Source organism: Xenopus laevis, chromosome 1L (assembly GCF_017654675.1).
Source record: "Xenopus laevis strain J_2021 chromosome 1L, Xenopus_laevis_v10.1, whole genome shotgun sequence".
Lineage (NCBI taxonomy): Eukaryota > Metazoa > Chordata > Amphibia > Anura > Pipidae > Xenopus > Xenopus laevis.
Genome location: NC_054371.1, coordinates 109,840,407 through 109,862,483, shown reverse-complemented (window position 1 = coordinate 109,862,483; position 22,077 = coordinate 109,840,407). Strand labels below are relative to the sequence as shown.

General features: G+C 39.8%; 1 protein-coding gene across 1 annotated transcript; it reads right to left on the bottom strand.

The window, feature by feature from the left end:
- Positions 1 to 402: 402 nt before the first annotated feature.
- plppr3.L (phospholipid phosphatase related 3 L homeolog) lies at positions 403 to 19,624 on the bottom strand. Its single transcript, XM_018254863.2, has 9 exons — positions 19,401 to 19,624; positions 18,232 to 18,357; positions 16,553 to 16,738; positions 16,292 to 16,421; positions 16,011 to 16,206; positions 12,757 to 12,814; positions 5,002 to 5,175; positions 3,439 to 3,618; positions 403 to 2,852 (listed from the first exon to the last, which is right to left on the bottom strand). The coding sequence occupies exons 2-9, from the start codon at positions 18,310 to 18,312 to the stop codon at positions 1,749 to 1,751; spliced, it is 2,109 nt and encodes a 702-aa protein (XP_018110352.1). The 5' UTR covers positions 18,313 to 18,357; positions 19,401 to 19,624; the 3' UTR covers positions 403 to 1,748.
- Between the last annotated feature and the right edge of the window lie 2,453 nt (positions 19,625 to 22,077).

The following is a 22,077-nucleotide window of genomic DNA, read 5'->3' as shown; positions in this document are numbered from 1 at the left end:
GGGCATGTACAAGTGTTTGCTTATGCCCTGACAGCTACAAAAGTAGCACATACTGTATAGGGATCTAAGGAATATATTAGGTACATTTTAGATATTGGCTCTTCCATGGTTGTGCCTAGTATTTAGTTAAAGACATATTGGGCACTCCTTATAAAATGCCCAAAATGGCTATGTTATAAAGCATGAGACCTCATCCTACAAATTTAAGGGAGTTGTCAAATATATTTGAGTTGGATTATAGTTTTGGTCCCCATTAGACCACTTTATAGTCTCATTAATCTCATGGTCATAGTGTCAATAATGGGTTTCTTTGGACACTTTACCTTACTGACAGTGCTCATTGTGTTGAACTTGAAATCTACTCTGTTACAACAACACATTTAGAAAATACTGTTAATAAAATATTCTTAATACACTTTATTTAAAATTCACCAATTTACAAAATACAGCAAGTGTGGAACCTCTTGAATTTTTGCAGGGCTGATCAAGATGTGCTGATGGCTCACTACTGTACAAAACATTGTATTAACCTCTCCCAGTGCAACTTGGTTATAATAGAATACAATATTATGAGTCCCTGAAAGATATTTCATTGCAGCACCAGATTCAGCAGTACTATTTTCACCAACAACATAAGTTTAACCTTGCACAAATACAAAAAAATCTGTCCCCTTCTGTAAAGTTACCAGACCTCCAGGTTAATAGATGTTTACGGCAAATGTATAATGTGGTGTTTAGCTGTTTCTATTGCAGAATCGCTTTCACTATAGGTGCTCAATTGAGAATTTGGTCACTTTAGATTTGCAGAGCACACTAACAAATTACCACTTAGCAGTTGAATTAGATCATGTTGGATTTGGAGTCTGGGAGCTTGGGCAGCATTACAAACTGCTTAGCTCTCCAGAAAGGTGCAGGACTGTAGCACATGCAGAGTTCTAGGATCAATGCCCCAATTCAAGTAATGGGCTAAGGCACACTGTAAATAGGGTTGCCACCTGGCCGGTATTTTACCGGCCTGGCCGGTAAAATGTATGCTTGATGCCAATGTTATTAATAGGAAAAAAACGGCAAGAATATAGGAAGGCCGGTATATTTTTCCAGAAAAGGTGGCAACCCCAACTGTAAATAAAGTCAGCTACCTCTCGCAGAACAAGAAAAGATTTTGTGTCCCATTTACCTTTCTCTGAATTCCATTATATAGGAAGGGGCCTTTTTTAATCCTGTGCATGTATTTTTTTTAATCACAGCACTTGTTTTTATTCCTCTTACCCCATCCCCAGGATTCATGCATTTTTTTTTTTTGCTTTCCCCAAAACTATTTACAGTCATGTATTCTTTGTGTAGCACAAGGACATTTCTTCCTCCTGTCAGTTGGCCTTCATTTTAGCCACCTTGATTTACACAGAGAAACTCAAACATATCACTAAATCTGTTTGCCATTGTTTGTTAAATTATTGCAAACACTACTGATTGAACAATTGAAGTGATTTACAGGGTCCCTTTCTGGGAAAACCAATGCAAGACTTTTGCAGTTCCATTTTTCGAAAATCACCCAGCAGCAAGTATTGAAAATTAACGTACACGAAAGTTATATCTGGAATAACGCTCTCTGTGTAAGTAAATTGATAGTGCTGAATCACTGATATAAATGTGTGATATCAGTGCTTTATAGTCTACTGCAGATGTCTGTAGTGTTTGCTTTTCATTCAAAACATGCCATATATTTACATCTACAGCTCCCCTGTAGATCATTCCTTGAACCTCTGGTTTTGAAACTTTTTGTAGAATGGTTCCTCTCCTTCTTCGCTTCCCTCTCTTTCAATTGACTGAGGTTTCCTTCTGAGGCTGGCCTCCCGGCTGGACGAAACACTAACCACTTCTGCTACAATGGGAGTAGGTACTCCTCCTGCCACATTGACTGTAGGACCATAGCGTGGCTCTGGATCTGGCTCTAAGTCACTAATAGAGGAACCAGGGGACACACCAGCACCTTTGGGGGTCCTGAAGCCACGATAATCCTTGCTTATATCATACCCTTCTTGGATCTCACTAGTTTTTTGCCCAGCCTTCCACTCCCAAGGTCCATTATTTGAAGAAAGGTGAACTACGGGGTGGTGTGGTGCATGGGCATCAATAGTAACAATACTGGAGCTGTCCCGATCTGATGGAGAACGATACTGGGAGGAATCTGAGCTACTTGTTGTAGAAGAGGAAGAGGTTTCTGAATGCTTAGGGGTACTAGCACTTAATACATTTCCCTGTTGTTGCTGTTGCTGCTTGGACAAAGCAATGACCTGCATAAGTCTTGGGGCATTAGCAGATGCCCGAGGTGCTCCTCCTTTCTCTGCCATCATCATCCATTTGGCTCTTATGGCAGAACTGCCTTTAGGGGAACCCCCCTGGTTCTCCTCTGGTATGTGAAGAAGGGGTGGTGCTGCTGGACGTGGCTGAATAACAACCCGAGGACCTCCTGTTCTGGCTTGAACTGTAGGATAAAGAGAAGGGGGTACCCGTTCAGGTTCTGGATCATCAAGGGCGATGCCTGATGTCTCAGATAGAGCTCGTCTATGAGCCTGGGCTAAGGCCACCTCTTCACCCAGGGTCAGAGTCCTCCCTTCCAATGGGTTTGGCTTCCATTCAGGACCTGTGCTTCTTGTGCGGGAGCCTTCTGTGGGAACATGAATGGTCATGTGACGACGGGCAGCGTCTTCCATTGATGGGGTGCTGACTCGTGGAAGGGTGTTACTGAAGGTCACCATGTTCTCTTTACCCATTGGACTTCTGGGGGCTAATAAATCTACATCCACACTGGCTCGTTTTAGGCTACCAAGAGAGTTTTTTTCACGTGGAACCTAACCAAACAGAAAAAGCCTTAGTTATAGAATTGGATTGGTAAACTGTTCTCTAATTTGAAAAAAAAGATGAAAATGGCAATGAAGCAAAGTAACTAAGCTTTTTGAGAACTGAGCTGTGGTCTCTTAGTCTCTAGATTAGATCCTAGAATGGAAATACAGGGTCTACGGATTTAGTTTTTGGGAAAGTACTATGTAAAATAATGAATTAGAGCTACCATACACAGAATTATTTTCAAATGACCTGATTAGCTGGGTTCCAAGACAATTGCAATCCCTGCAGTTTCCAAGTTGGCTACACCCAATAATTATCACTCAAGTCCCCAAACACGATCAAAAGTTTTTCTCCTGAAGCTGTGATAGAACTGGCAGAGGCACTTCCTGCATCAGTAAATTTAGCACTCCTGTTACACATGCATGATATTAGCCGTTGACTATAGGATCATAGCGTTGCTCTGGATATGGCTCTAAGTCACTAATGGAGTAACTAGGGGAAATGCTAGCACCATTAGGTGTCCTCAAGCCATGATATCCTTGCTTAACTTTACAGAAATGAAAAAACGAAAATAACAACTTTGTGATGTACCTGACGCTGGGATTCCTGGCTTCTTGGGCATGGAGTCAGCTCATCAGTGCTTGATGACTTATTTTGGTGGTACAAAGATTCATGGCCACGTTGCGTTAAGGCCCGCAGAGGATCTTTAGTAGGAGGACTTATGGAGGGTTCCTCAGCGGATGAGTGGAAATTGCCTACTGCGTGATAAGCCTAGAAATGTAGAGGGAACAAGAGGGAACTCAGTTCTTCACATTATTTTAATTACAAGCAATCATTCTAAAACATACTGCATAAGGGAAAATAATGCTGTTACATACAGTCATTGAAGCACACCATATTGTTTGAAGGAATGAAATCACTTTATGTTCTGTAAGTTTTATTCTTAATTTTAGATATGTAAAAAAAAACTATTACTCTGTCTAAGAAGCATTTTAGCTACTTAAAAGGGATGAGCCTGAAAAGGAAATAGCCAATCTGTCTGTATATGCAGCAGTTTATTGTCTCTTATATTACCTCTTCTGTCATTTACCCTGCATACTGCAAACTGTATCAAAGTTGTGGAGTTTCTTTTATGACCTGTGACATGTTAACATAGACGTGTTTTGCCTGCCACTTTCCCAGACCTTTTACCAGCTTTATAGCCCTATTTATGTCTGCCACCTACGTCAGCAATTAGCATGTTGTATGGAATTGCCTTTTGATTATACCTACTACCATATATCTACTTTATGTCTCATTTTATGTCTCATTTTACTCAATCATTCAATTTTCACTGCATATAATGTTCAGTCTTCATCAATATACTACCATGTATCTTCAAGGATACAGGCTCCTACAAGTCATAAACTGCTTCAAAACAACCGCACAACACAGGACTTCGTAAAAAAATTTTTTTAAAAATGGTTTATTCAACATTTCAGCCCTTAGACTCCGTCCGTCTTCAGGATCAAGAACAACTACAGGGTTTCATTCTTGTCTCTACCTTTCTGTTGAAGGATAATTTGGACAGACCAATTCCAGAGAGTATGAGTTAGCCCAGTGAGCTCAGTGTATGTTTTAAATAAAATAAGGGCCAAACTGGAACGAAAAAGCTCAAGATAAGAAAATAAAAGCATACCATATTAACAGGTGTAGAATTCTTCCATTTCTAGAAACCTTTATCAACTAATTAGCAGGAAGTATTTCCTACTATGTCAGTTTGTCTATATGTCAGTAATGTACTAGGTATACTGCTGCCAAATATCTTTGCACTTTATAAAACAGTGTATTAATAAAAATAATATCTTGACTAATGTATATGTGTTTGTACTGCAATGAATAAACTAAACTGGGATGTTTTTATGCAGGAAACAACCAAGCCTACATGCCTACGTGAGTGGTTAAAGTGTAGCAGAGATGTCAACAAACCCCTTGTTAATAGGGTTATTATGATCCAGGCACTTTTAAGACATTTTAATACCTTACATCCAAGTGTCACCTGCTCTTGCCAATGAGCTTAAAGGATTATAGAGAACCTGGAAGCAGTCGATGAGAACTGTAAACTGGTGTGCTTATCACATAGGACACACTGTAATGTAGTGCCTTGACACTCACCAAGTAAGCTGCAATGCCTGCTCCAATGAGAAAGCCTGAATATACATCCACAGGGTGGCTGCGGTATTGTGTGATCTGTGTCAAGCCGCACACTCCAGCCGCAAATGAAAACGTAAAGACCAGCAACGGTTTTAAAAGTTTTGTACTGTCAGAGATGATGGAGTTAAAATACATCTGCAAAGAGGACACAAATATGTTATATGCTGGTCTTCCAGAATTGTCCTCTTTTAGGCCCCAGTGTCTTGGCACTTACTGGGCATGCATTGACCCTGGGTCAACCCCCTCCCAGTGATTGTAACTTTCCTTGTCCTTTAATTGAAAACATTTATCTTTAATATACTATGTGATATAGATTCAGAATAAGAAGGCTCAGACATAGGTGCCTGGTTTGCAGTTTTGCAATAAATACATTTTGAAACACATAATTGCATTTCTTACAGTTTTCCTCCAATACTTCCTTAAATTGCGAAAACAAACTGTCAAACATTAAACAACGCCATTAAATGAATGAGAAATATAACAAGCATTCATTTAGCAATGCACCAGTTGCTCTAAAATGGACATGATGTATGTATTGATGCAATACTTTAAAGTATATGCATCCAAACATATTCTTGCACTTGCACATGGTTGCAAATGCATCCATCCACCTTTTTCTGAGGAGTGGTGCAGAACTGTGCCTAGTGACACTAGGAAACCCTGGTTCAGGTCCGGACTGAGAATTAAAATAGGCCCTGGCATTTTAGGTACACAGAGGCCCAATCAGCCCCCACCAGCCCACTAAATACCAACTTTCTATGGCACCTTATAGCAGCCCTTCTGGCATTTGCCAGAACACACAGATTGCCAGTCCGGGCCTGCCCTGGTTGTAGCTCCAGGGATCTCACAGGGGGTTGTGTCAATGGGTGCGCATCTGACTTGTGCCCAGTGATTTGTATACAAACGTTGCATTGAAAGAGTGCTCAGGAAATCACACAACCCACACTCTGAAAATGCTAGGCACAACTAGCACCTGATCTGCACCAAAATGCAAGTGCAGTTTAGATTGTATTCTCTTTTGGGCCCTCATTATCTCTATTATGCTATACATACATAAACTGTGGATCAAGACATTTTTTAGTACCTAGGATCACTGCACGGAAAATTTTTCATGCAGCAATTCAAATGTAGTTTCACTTACGGCAAGATCCTTAAAGGAGAAGTACAACTATAGGCACTGGAGGGTGCCTAGTGATAGGCTCCCCCAGTGATTATAATTACTTATGTCATCCCCCCAGGCCTGTGCTCCTGTTAGCTGAAAACAGCACAAGCCCCCACTCTATTGCACATGCACACTTGGACTGGATGTTAGAAAATATCCAGAAGAATGTGGTGGTGTGGTGCCCCGAGTGTAGTATGGCAGGCTGGTGCACTTTTGAGCAATCAGGAGCACCGGTCCAGGGTCTCAGGTAAGTGATTATAGTCCCTGGGTGTGCTTAACATTTGGCACTCCCAAGTGATTATACTGTATCCTTCTCCTTTAATTTGATTGTTATGTTAAGCTTTGTATATGTGTATATAAAATAGCTTTGTACAAAAGTTTAACTGGATAAACTAACAATTTGATCTCTACATATGGCTTACAAGTGTGCATTTCCATCTGCTATTTGATCTACTGGATCCTCCCCTAGCTACAGGTTTGGGGTACAAAACTTGGACCACTAAGTGACCTTTTTTTGCACATTTTTGAAAATAACTGTTTTTCCAAGCTGGGACCACAACATATATTAAGCAGTAAGCTTGTATGTAGTAAAATGGGTTATTGCTAATGTGATTGTTGCTATATGGGGTGCCGTTTGTCCCAAATACATTCTGTATACAAAACTATCCCTAATACACAGAATGAATGTCTCTCATGTTATATAAGTATTTGTGACCATACACAGAGAAAAAAAATATACAAAAGACTTATTTCTATTAAAGAATGAAAACAAAATCTGGTTAGTGCACAAAAGGATGTCATTATATCACAAACTCCATTCTGTACAGTTTAACAAGCAATCTGTCGCACAAATGTATAACCTCCATGTAACGGACGCACTTATGTGCAAAGTTACTTACAGAATGAATTATGTAAAAACAAAGTTGGACATAATATATAATTGTGTAACTAACTAGTGCTTGTCAAGCTAGATTTGACTGACAAAATAGATATCTGTGACAGAAAGCAAGATTTTATAGTACAGGATTCATTCTTTCCACAAAATGACAGTTTTGTTCCACAAAACAGATAAAATAACCATTCTGTGAAGCACATTCCTGAACCAATAAGAACAAAGCTTATTGCCATATACAAACAAGTTCTGCTCCACATGGCTAAGGCAAAGTATGTGGCCTGCTATAGAGGGCGCCCTCTAATGTCCCCTGTGCTGCATAGCTTACCTCCCAACATTTTGGAAGTAAAAAGAGGGACAACATTTTTTTTTCCACACGTAGCGCAGCAATTTTTTTGACCACACCCCTTTCTGTGGCCACACCCCCTAATTACCATGTTTGTTTTACAAAATTTGGCAGGTTATGAAAGTTTGAAAATATTTCTCCTTATCTAAACTGTGTTTTTTTGTCTCAAAATTGTTACAAACTTTGTTTCTTTTTCTGGCTGTTCAGTGCAGAGAAAAGAGGGACTTTCCAGTAGAAATGAGGGACTGCGGGTTGAGCTGTCAAAAGAGGGACTCTCCCTCCGAAAAAGGGACAGTTGGGAGGTATGTGCATAGTAATAAACATGAACAAACCTTTGCTAAAAGAGCTTCTGTTAAACGCTACAGGTTCATAAATGGAAGTTTTTGCAAATGGCTGAGAAGTATAATGCTGCACACCCACCTGCGATGTTGTATTAAATGTACCAGAAGTTACTGTGCTTGTCTGGCTGCTTTGCCTGACTCTCAGAGTCAGTTACAAGTTTTGTATATGATAGTTAGACTCCAATGTCTCCTCCTAGCTGTAATCTTGTACCAATTAGCTTGTAGTAGTCTCTTAATAATGTGCTTAGCTATAGTTCAACTACTACATAATAGCTTTAGCCGGAGACTTGGGACTAGGGTTGCCACCCAGCCAGTATTTTACCGGCCTAGCCTCCATTCTGTACAGACTCCATTCTGTACAGTTTAACAAGCAATCTGTCGCACAAATGTATAACCTCCATGTAACGGACGCACTTATGTGCAAAGTTACTTACAGAATGAATTATGTAAAAACAAAGTTGGACATAATATATAATTGTGTAACTAACTAGTGCTTGTCAAGCTAGATTTGACTGACAAAATAGATATCTGTGACAGAAAGCAAGATTTTATAGTACAGGATTCATTCTTTCCACAAAATGACAGTTTTGTTCCACAAAACAGATAAAATAACCATTCTGTGAAGCACATTCCTGAACCAATAAGAACAAAGCTTATTGCCATATACAAACAAGTTCTGCTCCACATGGCTAAGGCAAAGTATGTGGCCTGCTATAGAGGGCGCCCTCTAATGTTCCCTGTGCTGCATAGCATACCTCCCAACATTTTGGAAGTAAAAAGAGGGACAACATTTTTTTTTCCACACGTAGCGCAGCAATTTTTTTGACCACACCCCTTTCTGTGGCCACACCCCCTAATTACCATGTTTGTTTTACAAAATTTGGCAGGTTATGAAAGTTTGAAAATATTTCTCCTTATCTAAACTGTGTTTTTTTGTCTCAAAATTGTTACAAACTTTGTTTCTTTTTCTGGCTGTTCAGTGCAGAGAAAAGAGGGACTTTCCAGTAGAAATGAGGGACTGCGGGTTGAGCTGTCAAAAGAGGGACTCTCCCTCCGAAAAAGGGACAGTTGGGAGGTATGTGCATAGTAATAAACATGAACAAACCTTTGCTAAAAGAGCTTCTGTTAAACGCTACAGGTTCATAAATGGAAGTTTTTGCAAATGGCTGAGAAGTATAATGCTGCACACCCACCTGCGATGTTGTATTAAATGTACCAGAAGTTACTGTGCTGTTAACCTGCCAAGGCCGGTATTACAAATTTACCGGCCATGTAGCTGCCGGTAAATTTGTAATACGATTAAAAGGAGCCCTCGGCCTGGCACCAATCCCCTGGATCTTACCTTTTCTTTTACTTCTTCTAGCGTCCGTGACGTCCGTTGCGTGGCTCCACTCACTTTGACGTCACGGCCCGCCCCTTTGTGTCCCCGCCGCCCAGCAGCCGGTAAAACATTTTAAATAAGGTGGCAACCCTACTTGGGACTAATCATGTGCACACACATTGTGTTTAGTATGATGTGTAGGTTATATGAGCAGCCACTCCTGAGTACTGTGTGTAAACAAAAGGCTTCAGGACTTCAACTTCACCTCCTTTCATGAATTCGGGTCTTTTTGCGCTTCGGGACTTCAGCTTCATCTTTCCGGGACTTCCGCATTCTGTAATATGCAAAATGGCCGTGGCGCTCCTAGGGGACCCAGCTCTTTGAAAAATGCAGCACTTCTGTACCCCTCTTCAGGCCCGAAACACTTGTCCCCCCTGCTGGCGGCCCTGGACATACATGTAACATGGGCACAGTTGTGCTTTCTGCTCTAGTGTTGTGCCCCCCTCGACCCACTCTGATGTGAAAGGGTTAAGCACTGGGCAGATAAGGGGACGGCATCATTAGAGTCTTTTGTTATAAATATAAAGCATTGTGCAGCTTGTTGCTTCTATATAAATAGATTATGATCCCCTAAAATTGCCCCTGCCTAAATGACCCCCTTTTGTTTACACACAGTACTCAGGAGTGGCTGCTCATATAACCTACACATCATACTATAGAGAATGCGACTGTGCACATCAGTCCCAAGTCTCTGACTAAAGCTATTATGTAGTAGTTGAACCATACCTCCCAACATTTTGGAAATAAAAAGAGAGACAAAAAATTATTTTGCATGTAGTGCAGCATTTTTTTGAACACACCCATTTTGTGGCCACACCCCCTAATTACCATGTTCATTTTACAAAGTTTGGCAGGTTATAAAAATGTGAAAATATTTCTCCTTATCTAAACTGTTAAACTATTAATTATTTTCTTATCTCAAAATTGTTATAAAGCATCTTAGTTGCACCTGTTAGCTGTACTGGCCTCTCTGCCAAAAGCCAATTAAGTTAGAAACTTTGGTTTTTTTTCTGGCTGTTCAGTGCAGAGAAAAGAGGGACTTTCCAGTACAAATGAGGGACCTCAGGTTGAGCTGTCAAAAGAGGGACTGTCCCTCTGAAAAAGGGACAGTTGGGAGGTATGTGTGCACATGATCAGTCCCAAGTCTCTGGCTAAAGCTATTATGTAGTAGTTGGACTATAGCTAAGCACGTTATTAAGAGACTACTACAAGCTAATTGGTGCAAGATTACAGCTAGCAGGAGACATTGGAGTCTAACTATCATATACAAAACTTATAACTGACTCTGAGAGTCAGGCAAAGCAGCAAGACAAGCAGAGTAACTTCTGGAACATTTAATACAACATCGCAGGTGGGTGTGGCCTGTCCCATTATTGCTCTCAGCATAGACAGGAAGAGGAACAGGAGTGAATCATAAGATAATGGCAAAACAGCAGGAATGCCCTTAAAGAAAAAGGCCACACAAGCAGGTTACTACAATAAGAATAGCCATATCACCTAAAATGATCATATTTATATAAGTTTTGCATACTTTTCTTTCTCTACAATCATTATAAGTGCAGCATTATATTTCTCAGCCATTTGTAAAAACTTCCATTTATGAACCTGTAGTGTTTAACAGCAGCTCTTTTAGCAAAGGTTTGTTCATGTTTATTACTATGCAGAACAAGGGACATTAGAGGGCGCCCTCTATAGCAGGTCAGATACTTTGCCTTAGCCATGTGGAGCAGAGCTGGCCACTTCCCATCTTGTTTGTATATGGCAATAAGCTTTGTTCTTATTAGTTCAGGAATGTGACTGACAGTGTTGCTTCACAGAATGGTTATTTTATCTGTTTTGTGGAACAAAACTGTCATTTTGTGGAAAGAATGAATCCTGTACTATAAAATCTTGCTTTCTGTCGCAGATATCTATTTTGTCAGTCAAATCTAGCTTGACAAGCACTAGTTAGTTACACAATTATATATTATGTCCAACTTTGTTTTTACATAATTCATTCTGTAAGTAACTTTGCACATAAGTGCGTCCGTTACATGGAGGTTATTCATTTGTGCGACAGATTGCTTGTTAAACTGTACAGAATGGAGTTTGTGATATAATGACATCCTTTTGTGCACTAACCAGATTGTGTTTTCATTCTTTAATAGAAATAAGTCTTTTGTATATTTGTTTTCTCTGTGTATGGTCACAAATACTTATATACCATGAGAGACATTCATTCTGTGTATTAGGGATAGTTTTGTATACAGAATGTATTTGGGTGATCCAATAAATCTCCACTTTCATTTGAATTATTGACTTGATGTATTTCCTTGGAGTGCTGTCAATCCCTGCATTTTGTCTACATACTTCTCAGACTAGCGCCCAGGTTTTTGCATACTAATGGTTGTGCATTCCATTCTGTTTTATATATATATAGTTTTTTAAAACTAAAACAAGCTGAAATGCCGCTCCTCACCTTTCTTATTGGGTGCACGTGGGCAAGGCTTAATTTACATACTAAACAAGTTAGCCCCAGCACTCTCAACATATAACCCCCTAAAAAAATATTCTTGCACAACTGAACTGTAACTTTCTTAAAAAAAGACACTTTTAGTTACAAAGTTTGTTCAAAGCATGCATAAGCTGACGCGCCTGTCAAGGCAGTGTCCATGCGTCAGTCCTATCCTAAGTGAAAAAATAAAGTGTTATCTTTGCGGGGAGAAAGACCATACCTGCTTTTCTCTTTATTTAGCATTATCTCTTCCAAAGACACCATTAGGCGTGGGTTGGGAGAGCGAGCATTTAAGGAGAGAGCCACCTCCCCAAAATATAACGTTTTTTAAAACGAAACAAGCTGAAATGCCACTCCTCACCTTTCTTATTGGGTGCACATGGGCAAGACTTAATTTAAATACTTAACAAGTTAGCCCCAGCACTCTCAATATATAACCCCCTGAAATTTTTTTTTCAGGAGGTTATATATTGAGAGTGCTGGGACTAACTTGTTTAGTATATATATATATATATATATATATATATATATATATATATATATATATATATATATATATATATATATATATAATTTTATCTGCATGTTTGCTATTTCCTGTCTCCTTATGTGATCATGTTTCTAAATCAACAAATAAAATGTACAGAACAATCAGAAATACACTGTGGGCTTAAATAAAGTAAAAGTAAAGCTGGCCATAGACGCAAAGATCCGATCGTACAAATCCTCGATTCGTATGATTTTCGGATCGTGTGTGGCATGTCCGACGTCTGTCATGCCATGCCGATCGGTCGTTCAGTCAATCAGACAGGTTAGAAAATTTCTGACGGCTGCTGATAAAATCTCGGCTTGTATTGCCGATCTGACGATCTTCAGTGGGAGACTGTCACTAGCTTTTGTCGGACATAACTTTCGTACGATTGCAGTAGGGGCAGAACATCGGTTGATCTGTTCTTTTTCTACTTTATTTGATCTGAAAGGTTAGTGGCAGGTCAGGAGATGGGGAAGTCAGATAAATCGAGATCATTCGAGGATTCAAATGATCGGATCTTTGCATCTATGGCCAGCTTAAGTGTTAAACTAAATTTAGACACACTTACGGAAATGTAGACTGCTGCAAAAGCAGAAAGAGTGGCATGCTGAGAAGGGAACGTCTTTCTGGAAAAACATTAAAAAAATCCTCTTTGAAAAATACTGATCATAATGAGTCACTTGTTGCACATATAATTCTACATACAATTTTGCCATTTGAGGGTATTTAGAGAATGCACATTATGTTCAGTTTTCCATAGCAGTACCTGCATTTTTTTCTTTCATAGGGAAAAGCTGGTTGTTGCGTTAACCAGAATTCTGATTTATTTAACCTACCCACTGCCTACTCCAAAAATAGTAAGCAAATATATCACAGTGTGCAGGTTTCTAGGTATGCTCAGTGTACTGCAAGGAGAATAATGATATCAGATCTCTTATTGGTTATTATAGGTCACTACATTGGGAAACATTTACCTAGCATACCTAGAAACCACATCCCCCCTATTTTGTCTCTCCATGTTTAAACTATCAGTTATAAGTCACAGGGGGTGGGAGGGAGGCTGATTCACTACTATATGTACTAAATTATCACCAATAAGTTTTGATGAGTCTACTACAAGTTAGAACACAAAAACAAAGATATGATTGGCTGCTATGGGTAATTGAACAAGCTGAATTGACTTACTTCATAAATGGTATTTATTATGCCTTTGTTCTTATAGTTGTTTAGATATTTATTGAATTCGTTTCAAGTATGAGTTAGTGATTTACAATGCACAAGATCAAACAGGACAAGAACAAATAATGGAGCAGATATAAGCGTAAACATAAGAGGTTGAATTAAAGAGACTACAGTATGTGAATACATTGGTTAATGTGCCCTGTGCATGCCAGAGGGTCTATTGTAAAATGCTATAGACAATCACTATTATTAGTCCTGAGGAGTGTAATATGAGCCTCTATGTGCTTGATATGCCATGGGCAGGGCCCGTTTTGAATCCTAGTTTGGCAATGGTCTTATGTTTCATAGAGGGCTTCCAACACCCCAGTCTGACATTGCTCTTCTCTTTCACTCACTACTTCATATTTCATTCATACCCTTATGCTGTGAAGACACATTTAATATATTAGGCATCTTTTTCTCTCTTGATTAAGTGTGCCCTCTTTAGTTATACATATCCGCTTGTTCTTGGCTTGCTCTCATTTAAGGTTTAAAAAGGCACTGCATTCATTAAATCTTAAAATGGAAGACTGTTCTTAAAAACAGACCTCGTTATTAAACACTTCAGCAGGAGACCAGCACACTTTTCTCTCTAGTAATGAGTACAATGGTAGTTGTGCTGTGACCCGCAAAGCCAAGAATATTTGGCCTTATTTTTCCCTCAGCAAACTGTTCTCCTTATATCTAGTACTGGCAGAATTGCTTGCTGAAACTCTTCCACATACTCTCAACTAAGCAGTCTTTCTGCAAGAGATTTTCTGCACTACTTATGAACAACAAAAGAAAACACCAAAATCCAATAATAATATAAATATCAGTAGCACAATATAACAGGAAGCACAAAGCCGTTGCTGTACATGGAAAATGTGCTTACAGTCCACAAGCTAACTCCCATGTTTTTATGATGGAACCCCAACTGCCTCAAATCTGGCTGCAATCCTTTCCTCTGGTGGTCAAGTCTCACCTGAAATGCCCTATTCTGGCAGATGGGTCACATCAGAAGCTTGTTCCTATGTTTTAGCCTGGGCCAAGGTGGCTAAACATAATGGCTAAAACATAATCTATGATGTGGGCTGTGTCCCCTGTGTCTATTGGTAGGTCAGTGGCCCTTGTAAACCCATATTCCTCCTCATTCTTAGCAAACACACCCCACTGTTGGAGTAGCAAGCACTTTAATGCTTGTCAATCATGGCTTGAGACTTGAGACAGTCCCAAATGCTGTAATAAGTTGTGTTTTTCCTTTCTGGACCAAAGTTGCCACACATGTTAGCCCCCACTAGCCACAAAGAATCTGATTTTAACACTTCCCATTGAATGAGCCAAAAACCATGGCTCAGGTTGATAGACACAGTGAAGTGGCTTAACCAGTGCAGTACAGATTGTACTGGTGACTAGAAGTCACCTTCATAAGTATCACCACTTTAAGGTGAGTGGGGTGTGGAGATGCTGTTTAGCCAGGATGCTGTTTTAGCCACCAAGACAGTGCATGCTGTTCACACTACTTGCCCCTATTTTCTGGAAAAAATGCCTGATCTGTACCCAGAGTCTTAGGGAAGATATGGGTACAGTCCACTGTTTACCTTGATAAGTGATTATCGGACTTGTTCTGGTTCTAGTACTACGATTAAGACATGCATTTGATAAGGACCCCTTTAGCTGGTACACACATTTACAAATACAGTCATTCAGTGATAGTTTAAAGGGATACTGTCATGGGAAAACATGTTTTACATCAGTTAATAGTGCTACTCCAGTAGACTTCTGCACTGAAATCCATTTTTTAAAAGAGCAAACAGATTTTTTTATATTCAATTTTGAAATCTGACATGGAGGCTAGACATATTGTCAGTTTCCCAGCTTCCCCAAGTCATTTGACTTGTGCTCTGATAAACTTCAGTCACAAGCTGAAAAGAATCAGAAGAAAAAGGCAAATAATAAAAAAAACTATAAAAAATAAATAATGAAGACCAATTGAAAAGTTGCTTACACTTGGCCATTCTATACCATACTAAAAGTTAACTGGAAGGTGACCCACCCCTTTAAGGTTTAAAGAGTTAGCTTTTGAGTTTGAATTTAATTTCTACTTCACAGTGTTTATACCAAAAAGTAAACTGAGAGAAAATAATAATAATAATCAGAGGAAGCAATATTAATCTGATAGAGAAATGGTGTAATAGGATGTATTTAAATGAAATCATTGTATATGTAGAATATGTTCTTGCTTATACATATAGAATAAAACTGTGAGCTTTGCACATCCTATGTCTAAAATGTAGGTTTCCTGTGCTAAATTTAGTCATTGCAACAGTCTAATCCCAATCAGGACACCTATGATTATGGAAAACGTCAGTTCCGCATAACTATAATGTTCCTAGGATAGTGGTGCACAGACTTCAGTTCAGCTCAGTTCTCATAACCCTATTAAGACCAGAACCTGTCACTTTGTAGGGTTTAAACACAACATGCTATTTTGACATTTTTACTATTTTAATAAATTATAACAGATTTGCCTCAGTTTATTAATTCACACAAGTTAGCTTAGTGATAAGTGATTTGTTATATTGTAGGACTCTAAACACTAGATGCAAGTTGTGTAATTACCTTGCAGACAGGATGGCATGCTGGTCGTTCCCTGTGCAGATATCCTGAGTGATATAAGGGTTAGTGGCACATGTGGTGCCCAACCAGGTATAGTTGGGTTTACAGACAGTCAGAAAGAAGGGGGCATGATATCCGGTGGCCAATTGAATGACATCAGTAACCAAGGCAGTGGCACATAGCCCAAAGACATGAACTCCTGTTAAAGGTGACGATAAAGAACTATTATATGTGTGTGTGTGTTATTGTTAACGAATGGTATATTCTTTTCTAATTTGGCTTACCAACAAAGCGAACTGTTCTGCGCAGAAATGAGTTAAAATTACATCCCCCAGCATTGATACTCCCCTCGGAGCTACTACGACCTTTCAATTTTGACTGAATACAGTACAAGGCACCTTCTCCAATCATAATCTGGAAGAAGAGAAAAAAAAATGATGATGTGACTTCTAAGACGATGCTGTTGTAACATACTCCCACTCTTTCTCCTCCCTATGCCTATATCCATTTCTTTTTTTTTTATTACACAGTTTTTTTTTACTTACGGATGCTGCTGGGGCGGCAAATGCAAGGCTAAGAAGCATAAGAAGGGGAATAAGCTCTTCATTGCTCTCCACATATGGCATAGAGAGTGCACGGTCATGGCACTGAAACCCACCCCGCGCTGGGCGGAATATATCTGTCAGCTCCAGAAAATACAGGGAAACTATGGAGGAGGCCACAATAGGAAGCTAAACAGAAGAAAGAGATATTATTTCACTGAGACTATTTCCATCTACACATATAAACTTGATTTCACACAAAATGAAGAGATTCCTTGTATAATTTCCTAATATTCCCCTTGTAAAAGAAGGTTTCTATGTACTTGGTGCCCTAAGTAAAACAGCACCAAAGTGATCACTAATTCTGATATTAGTTTATACTATATATTAGGAGACTTTGTCCTTTTTACTTATTTTGGTCAGTCTGTTTTCCAGCATTTGATTTTTCAAACTGACTGCAATCTCTCTCAACCCTAATTGGGGTAGGCCAGGTTCATTCTACAACCAGGAAGCAGGTTACAGAGACAACACTTAAGAAAATATTGGGTCATATCACATATAATAATTGTGCCCCCCTTATAAAGAAAGTAGGTTCAGAATTTGTACATGCTCTATTATTTTAAATAGCAACCAGCTATTACTCCTAATAGTTTTACAGGAAACAGGTGTAGGGAAGTGTTACTTACACTTTCCCTGAATGCTTAACCCCATGACTTTGAATCTGGGACAACCAAAAAGATGGCTGCTACTTTTACTGCTGTGAGACAGTTATCTGTCAAAGCCTGATACAGTCCACAAGAGTGATTTGTTTCTGACCTTGTGACCTCTCTTTTTGGAGCCAAAGGATATGAAAGTGAGACAGATTTTTCCAGGAAGGAGAGGAGAAGGAACGCAAGGACTCTGCACAGTAGTACTGAGCCAGCCTGGGGTTCCTCCTTCACTCCTGTGTGTGTTCCTGCTGATCTGTTCGAGTAGGGAACCCCATAGTCAGAGAACAGGCCCCCATATGTAATAAAAAGCACTACATTTTCCCAGGAGCAATAACCCGTAGCAACCAATAAGATGTTTTTAATCAGGTGTCCAGTAAATGCTGCCTGCTAGTTGGTTGCTACGGGTAACTGCTCCTGCTCCTGCTCCAAAGTGCCTTTTAATACATAACCCTGGAGTTAGTTAACCCTTCCCATTCAGTTATTGTATTAATTGGGACTAGTGCAGCAGGGCAGAGTTATTGCTAGGTTAGCAAGATAGGACTTCAGCCCTTGCCAATGTGTACAATGGATCTGAATTGTGGATTTCCCATGCATCTGCTCTGCCTCACAGGATTTGTTTTTTCTTTAATGAAAGTGACAACTTTCATTAAGGGGGACCGTTGTTATATTGCCTAACATTCTATGTGTTATTTCACTGTTCTTATTGCACTATAATATATTACAGTTACAACATATTGTGTGGTTTTTGAGTCTGTTACATTGGGTATAGTAATCACTGTTGCTGCAGTCCCCAGTACCTGATTCTAGCCCTGGGTGGAGGCACTTAATCTATCAAAATTCCACAAATCTCTTAGAATTATGTGTAGCCTGGATAGAACTCCTTCATATTCTCATATCACTGGTGGAATCCAAGTTCCCAGGGACTTTTTCCCTTTTCCCCATTGGTTTCGTAAACTAAAATTAACCACTCACCTCCACAAAGTAGAAGCAAGGCAAGAGGGTCATGCTGTCCTTGGGTGGGCGAACTTTGCTCTTATCTTTATTGGCGATCATGGCCCCCACTGGGGAGTCTTGAATAATATTAGGCCCCTAAGACACCTATAGGGAGGGACAAAATACAGATAATCCTTGTTACCATCTGATATAATTTTATATATTCTATATAACACAATTGACCATATTTATGGCACTAAGGGCCACATCATACTTCATTTTACAAAGGTAGCAACAATATGGAAATGTGTCATCTTTAATATACTGGGGTCATAAAAGCTGAAGATATTTTGGATGTATTAGATCTGCTAGAAAGACATGAGAATTCCATCTAAATAATGTGACCATAAAGTTGGGAACTGCAGAGAGACAGGTACCCATTCTGATGTCTGTAAGGTAGTTAGGCTTGAGGAGCCATATAGCATCATACATATACAAACCCACACAAAAATATGCTATAGGAGTATAGCATATGCAATCGCCTGACATTGAAAACAGGCATTGTGCAGAACAAATAATGAAATATGAGGAAAATTTTATATGTACTATACAATATATTATATATGCTATATGCAGAATAAGAAAAATGACAAGGAGCAGTATAAAAGAATAAGGAATTCAGCAACAAGCAAAGACAGAAATGTTACTCAAATGGTACAGAATAACATCTGTGAATATGCACTATGAGCAGAGGTATGCAATGCAGAATAACACAATCACCATAACAATTCACTAGGACAAAGCATGCAGGTATTAAAAAGAACACTTTGATCTCTTAGGAAGCATTTTGTATTTATTTCCAGAAAAGGCGGTATCCCTTCTTGTGAGTTTCATTTGAAAAGACTCTAACCCTCCACACAAAGACACCGGCACATAAATAGCCAGAAGTGACTGACAGATTTACCTGTCACAGGAGCCAGAAACATTGCAAGGGGAGTAGGAATCAAACCATTCCACGGAACAAAGCAAGCAGAGGACGAGGATAGAAGGTTTGGCAGCAAAGACAGAATGAGGGGAATGGGAAGTAGGAGAAGAAAGAACAGAGAGAGGAGATGTTTGAGGGAAATATGTATATTATTTTCTAAGAAAAGAAAAGCTGTGGTTAAAGGTTAATTGGGGAGATGGGTGAAAAAGAAATGGATTTGCACCTGGAACCAGCCGTCAAACATTCAGTCCTGTGGTGTGGTCCAGACAACCTTTCAGTGTGTCTCTACCCCCTCAAATACTGCCCTGCTTTAAACAGCAGGAAAAAGCCATATCAACCTGGTCCCTTTCAGAGGCTCATAGGGCCCATCCAACCTAAAAAAGATAGAGGGAAGGAAGGAGAGAAAGGCTGGTGGGAATAAGGGGCAGAGCAGTGTGTTGGAGGGACAGACAGAGGAGGAGGCAGATGTAGGGGCTGAGTCTGCAGCACACACAAAAGCAATCACAATGATGGAGTGTGTGTACCTCATGCTGTGCATCTCTTTCTCTGTGTGGGTGTGCCACATGAATGAATGAATGAATGAATGGATGTGTTCTATCTTAATATCAAGTTAAATTTGAAATGCATGGTAAATTATGCCCAAATATGTTGGGCAGTGCTGAGTTTATCTCTTTTACTGTATATATTGTGTGTTTTTCTGTGTAACTATATCACATTTACGTATTCTACAATATTCTTACAAATCAAATGCAAACCTATAATGACTTAACTAGGCTTTTAGAATGTGTAATAGAATGAAAAAAATGCCTTACTTTAAGGGGCATTTTAAAACTGTGCTTCATCATATCCCCTTTCTCAAGTTGCAGCTTTGTTTAGAGGCAAGCCTATATCTAATGTGACAAAGAGCTTGCTCCAGCATGCAGAATGATGTATGGTTGCTGTATATAGATGTGACCAGCCTCAAGCTTGGTTGCCATGGAGATATTGTAGCACTTAAAATGAACAATAATACAAGGCAAGCCTAGCAATTGCTAGCCCATAAGGGTCTTTGTTTGCCAGCCAGCTAAAGACAACATAGGGAGCGAGATGGTGAATGGGGGAGAGCTGTGCAAGAGGTGAGGGGAACAAAACAATAGGGCCTAGGATGAGTTGGTTAAACAGAGAGAGTAAATAAGGGCTGTTAATAAAGAGAATACAAGAAAGTATGCGGCATTATAAAACTTTAAATTCTTTCCACAGGTTTGGATAAAGGGAAGCACAGAAGGGAGACAAAACCAAATCAAGCAAGTATAAATATAGGGTTGCCATCTAGCTGGTAAAAATGATGCTCAATCCCAATGTTATTATAGGGGAGAGATATAAATATCAGGAAGGCTGTTTTATTCACAACTTACACCAGTGCTAGCAACAATTTCTTCTCCCTTTTGGCTCAGATTTCAGGGCGCTGCACATACTCCCACTGCCACCCATTACAAATTATTACATGAAATGCTGGGTACAATGTGTCCATTCTGGTGCCATACGAAATGTCACCCAATACTATCCCTACTATGGCTGGGAATGATCCACCTAAAATTACGGGGCTGAATGCCATCACTACATCTTTAAGGCAGCTGAGAGTAATGCAGAATGCCAAGTCACTTCCAGTACATTCACAGGAAATACCCCACAGCACTGGATGCAAATGAAACTTTTTAGCAGTCAACACAAGGTATGTTGAATGTTGTACAGAATTAAAGAGCTGTCACTGCTGCAAAGATGCTGCACAAGTGAAACATCTACAAGAAGTTAACCAGATATAAACTAATAAATATATGTGGAAATAATTTTTTTGAATGGCAACACCATGTTTAATCAGCCCAATTGTTTGGTTCTAATAAAAATGATAATAATGTACCAGCCTTATAATGATGACCTGTAATAACTACATGCAGCCTGTCCCATTGCCTTCTATGTTTCCATGGCAGAACTTGCAGCAAGCTCCCATTCTATAACAATTTCAGCAGGGATGGCATCCTTATCTGCCTTGGGCCTTGGAAGGATTATTCCTTTTTACCAGTAACTCTCCATAAAGGTGGCAGAATCCATTCTCACAGCAGCAGCCCACAAGTCCACAGGCTTTTGATATTCAGCAGCAAGAGGAGCAAAGAATTTATATAGCACTGCAACAAGCTCCACAACTCAGAATATAGCTGTGGTTTCCAAGGCTTCTTCATCGACACAGCAGTCCTGAGCTGTCAATCCCCCAGTGACAGTAGTATAGCCTCAAAGCACAACATTGGAGGAGCACACTGCAACAAATCTGGCTGTGAAATCCAGTATGACACATACAGGGATCACATGGCAGGCACAGTATGGCACACAGAGAGCATAGGGCAGGCAAAGTATGGCGCACACAGGCAGCATAGGGCAGGCAGAGTATGGCACACACAAATGGCATAGTATGGCACATACAGGCAGAGTTGGGTAGGCAGAGTATGGTGCACACAGGGAGCATATGGCAGGCAAAGGTAGGGCAATATCTGGTTAATCTGATAATTCAGCCCTAGGGCCAAACAATCTGATTAGAATGAAGGAAATGGGTGCCGATACGATACTCAATCAGAGGGAAAAAATCTCACCTGCCCGATCGATAACAGGCTGATTTTTGGCCTGATATAAATCGGGAGACCGGTCAGAAGCCCCACACACACAGGCAGATAAACTGCTGAATTGATCTAAATGACTTTAATCTACCCGTGTATGGCCACCTTAAAATGTATAGTTCATACTGGGCTACATACAGTGACACAATGCTGGTGCCCCTTCAGCAGTTTGTATGAGGTGTGAACAGATAAACAATGTGCACTCCATCAGTCTGGGTATGAGGTGTGAACAGTACAGGGTTTTAGGGTGTTACA

What these genes read in the sequence shown, in the direction of transcription:
- plppr3.L (XM_018254863.2), bottom strand. Translation starts at nt 18,312, where the DNA reads ATGATCGCCAATAAAGATAAGAGCAAAGTTCGCCCACCCAAGGACAGC. An exon ending in CATGCCATCCTGTCTGCAAG is followed by an intron (nt 12,815 to 16,010) that starts GTAATTACACAA and finishes ATGTTTTTCCAG; the next exon opens with AAAGACGTTCCCTTCTCAGC. An exon ending in TTGCAGCAGTCTACATTTCC is followed by an intron (nt 5,176 to 12,756) that starts GTAAGTGTGTCT and finishes TCCTCTTTGCAG; the next exon opens with ATGTATTTTAACTCCATCAT.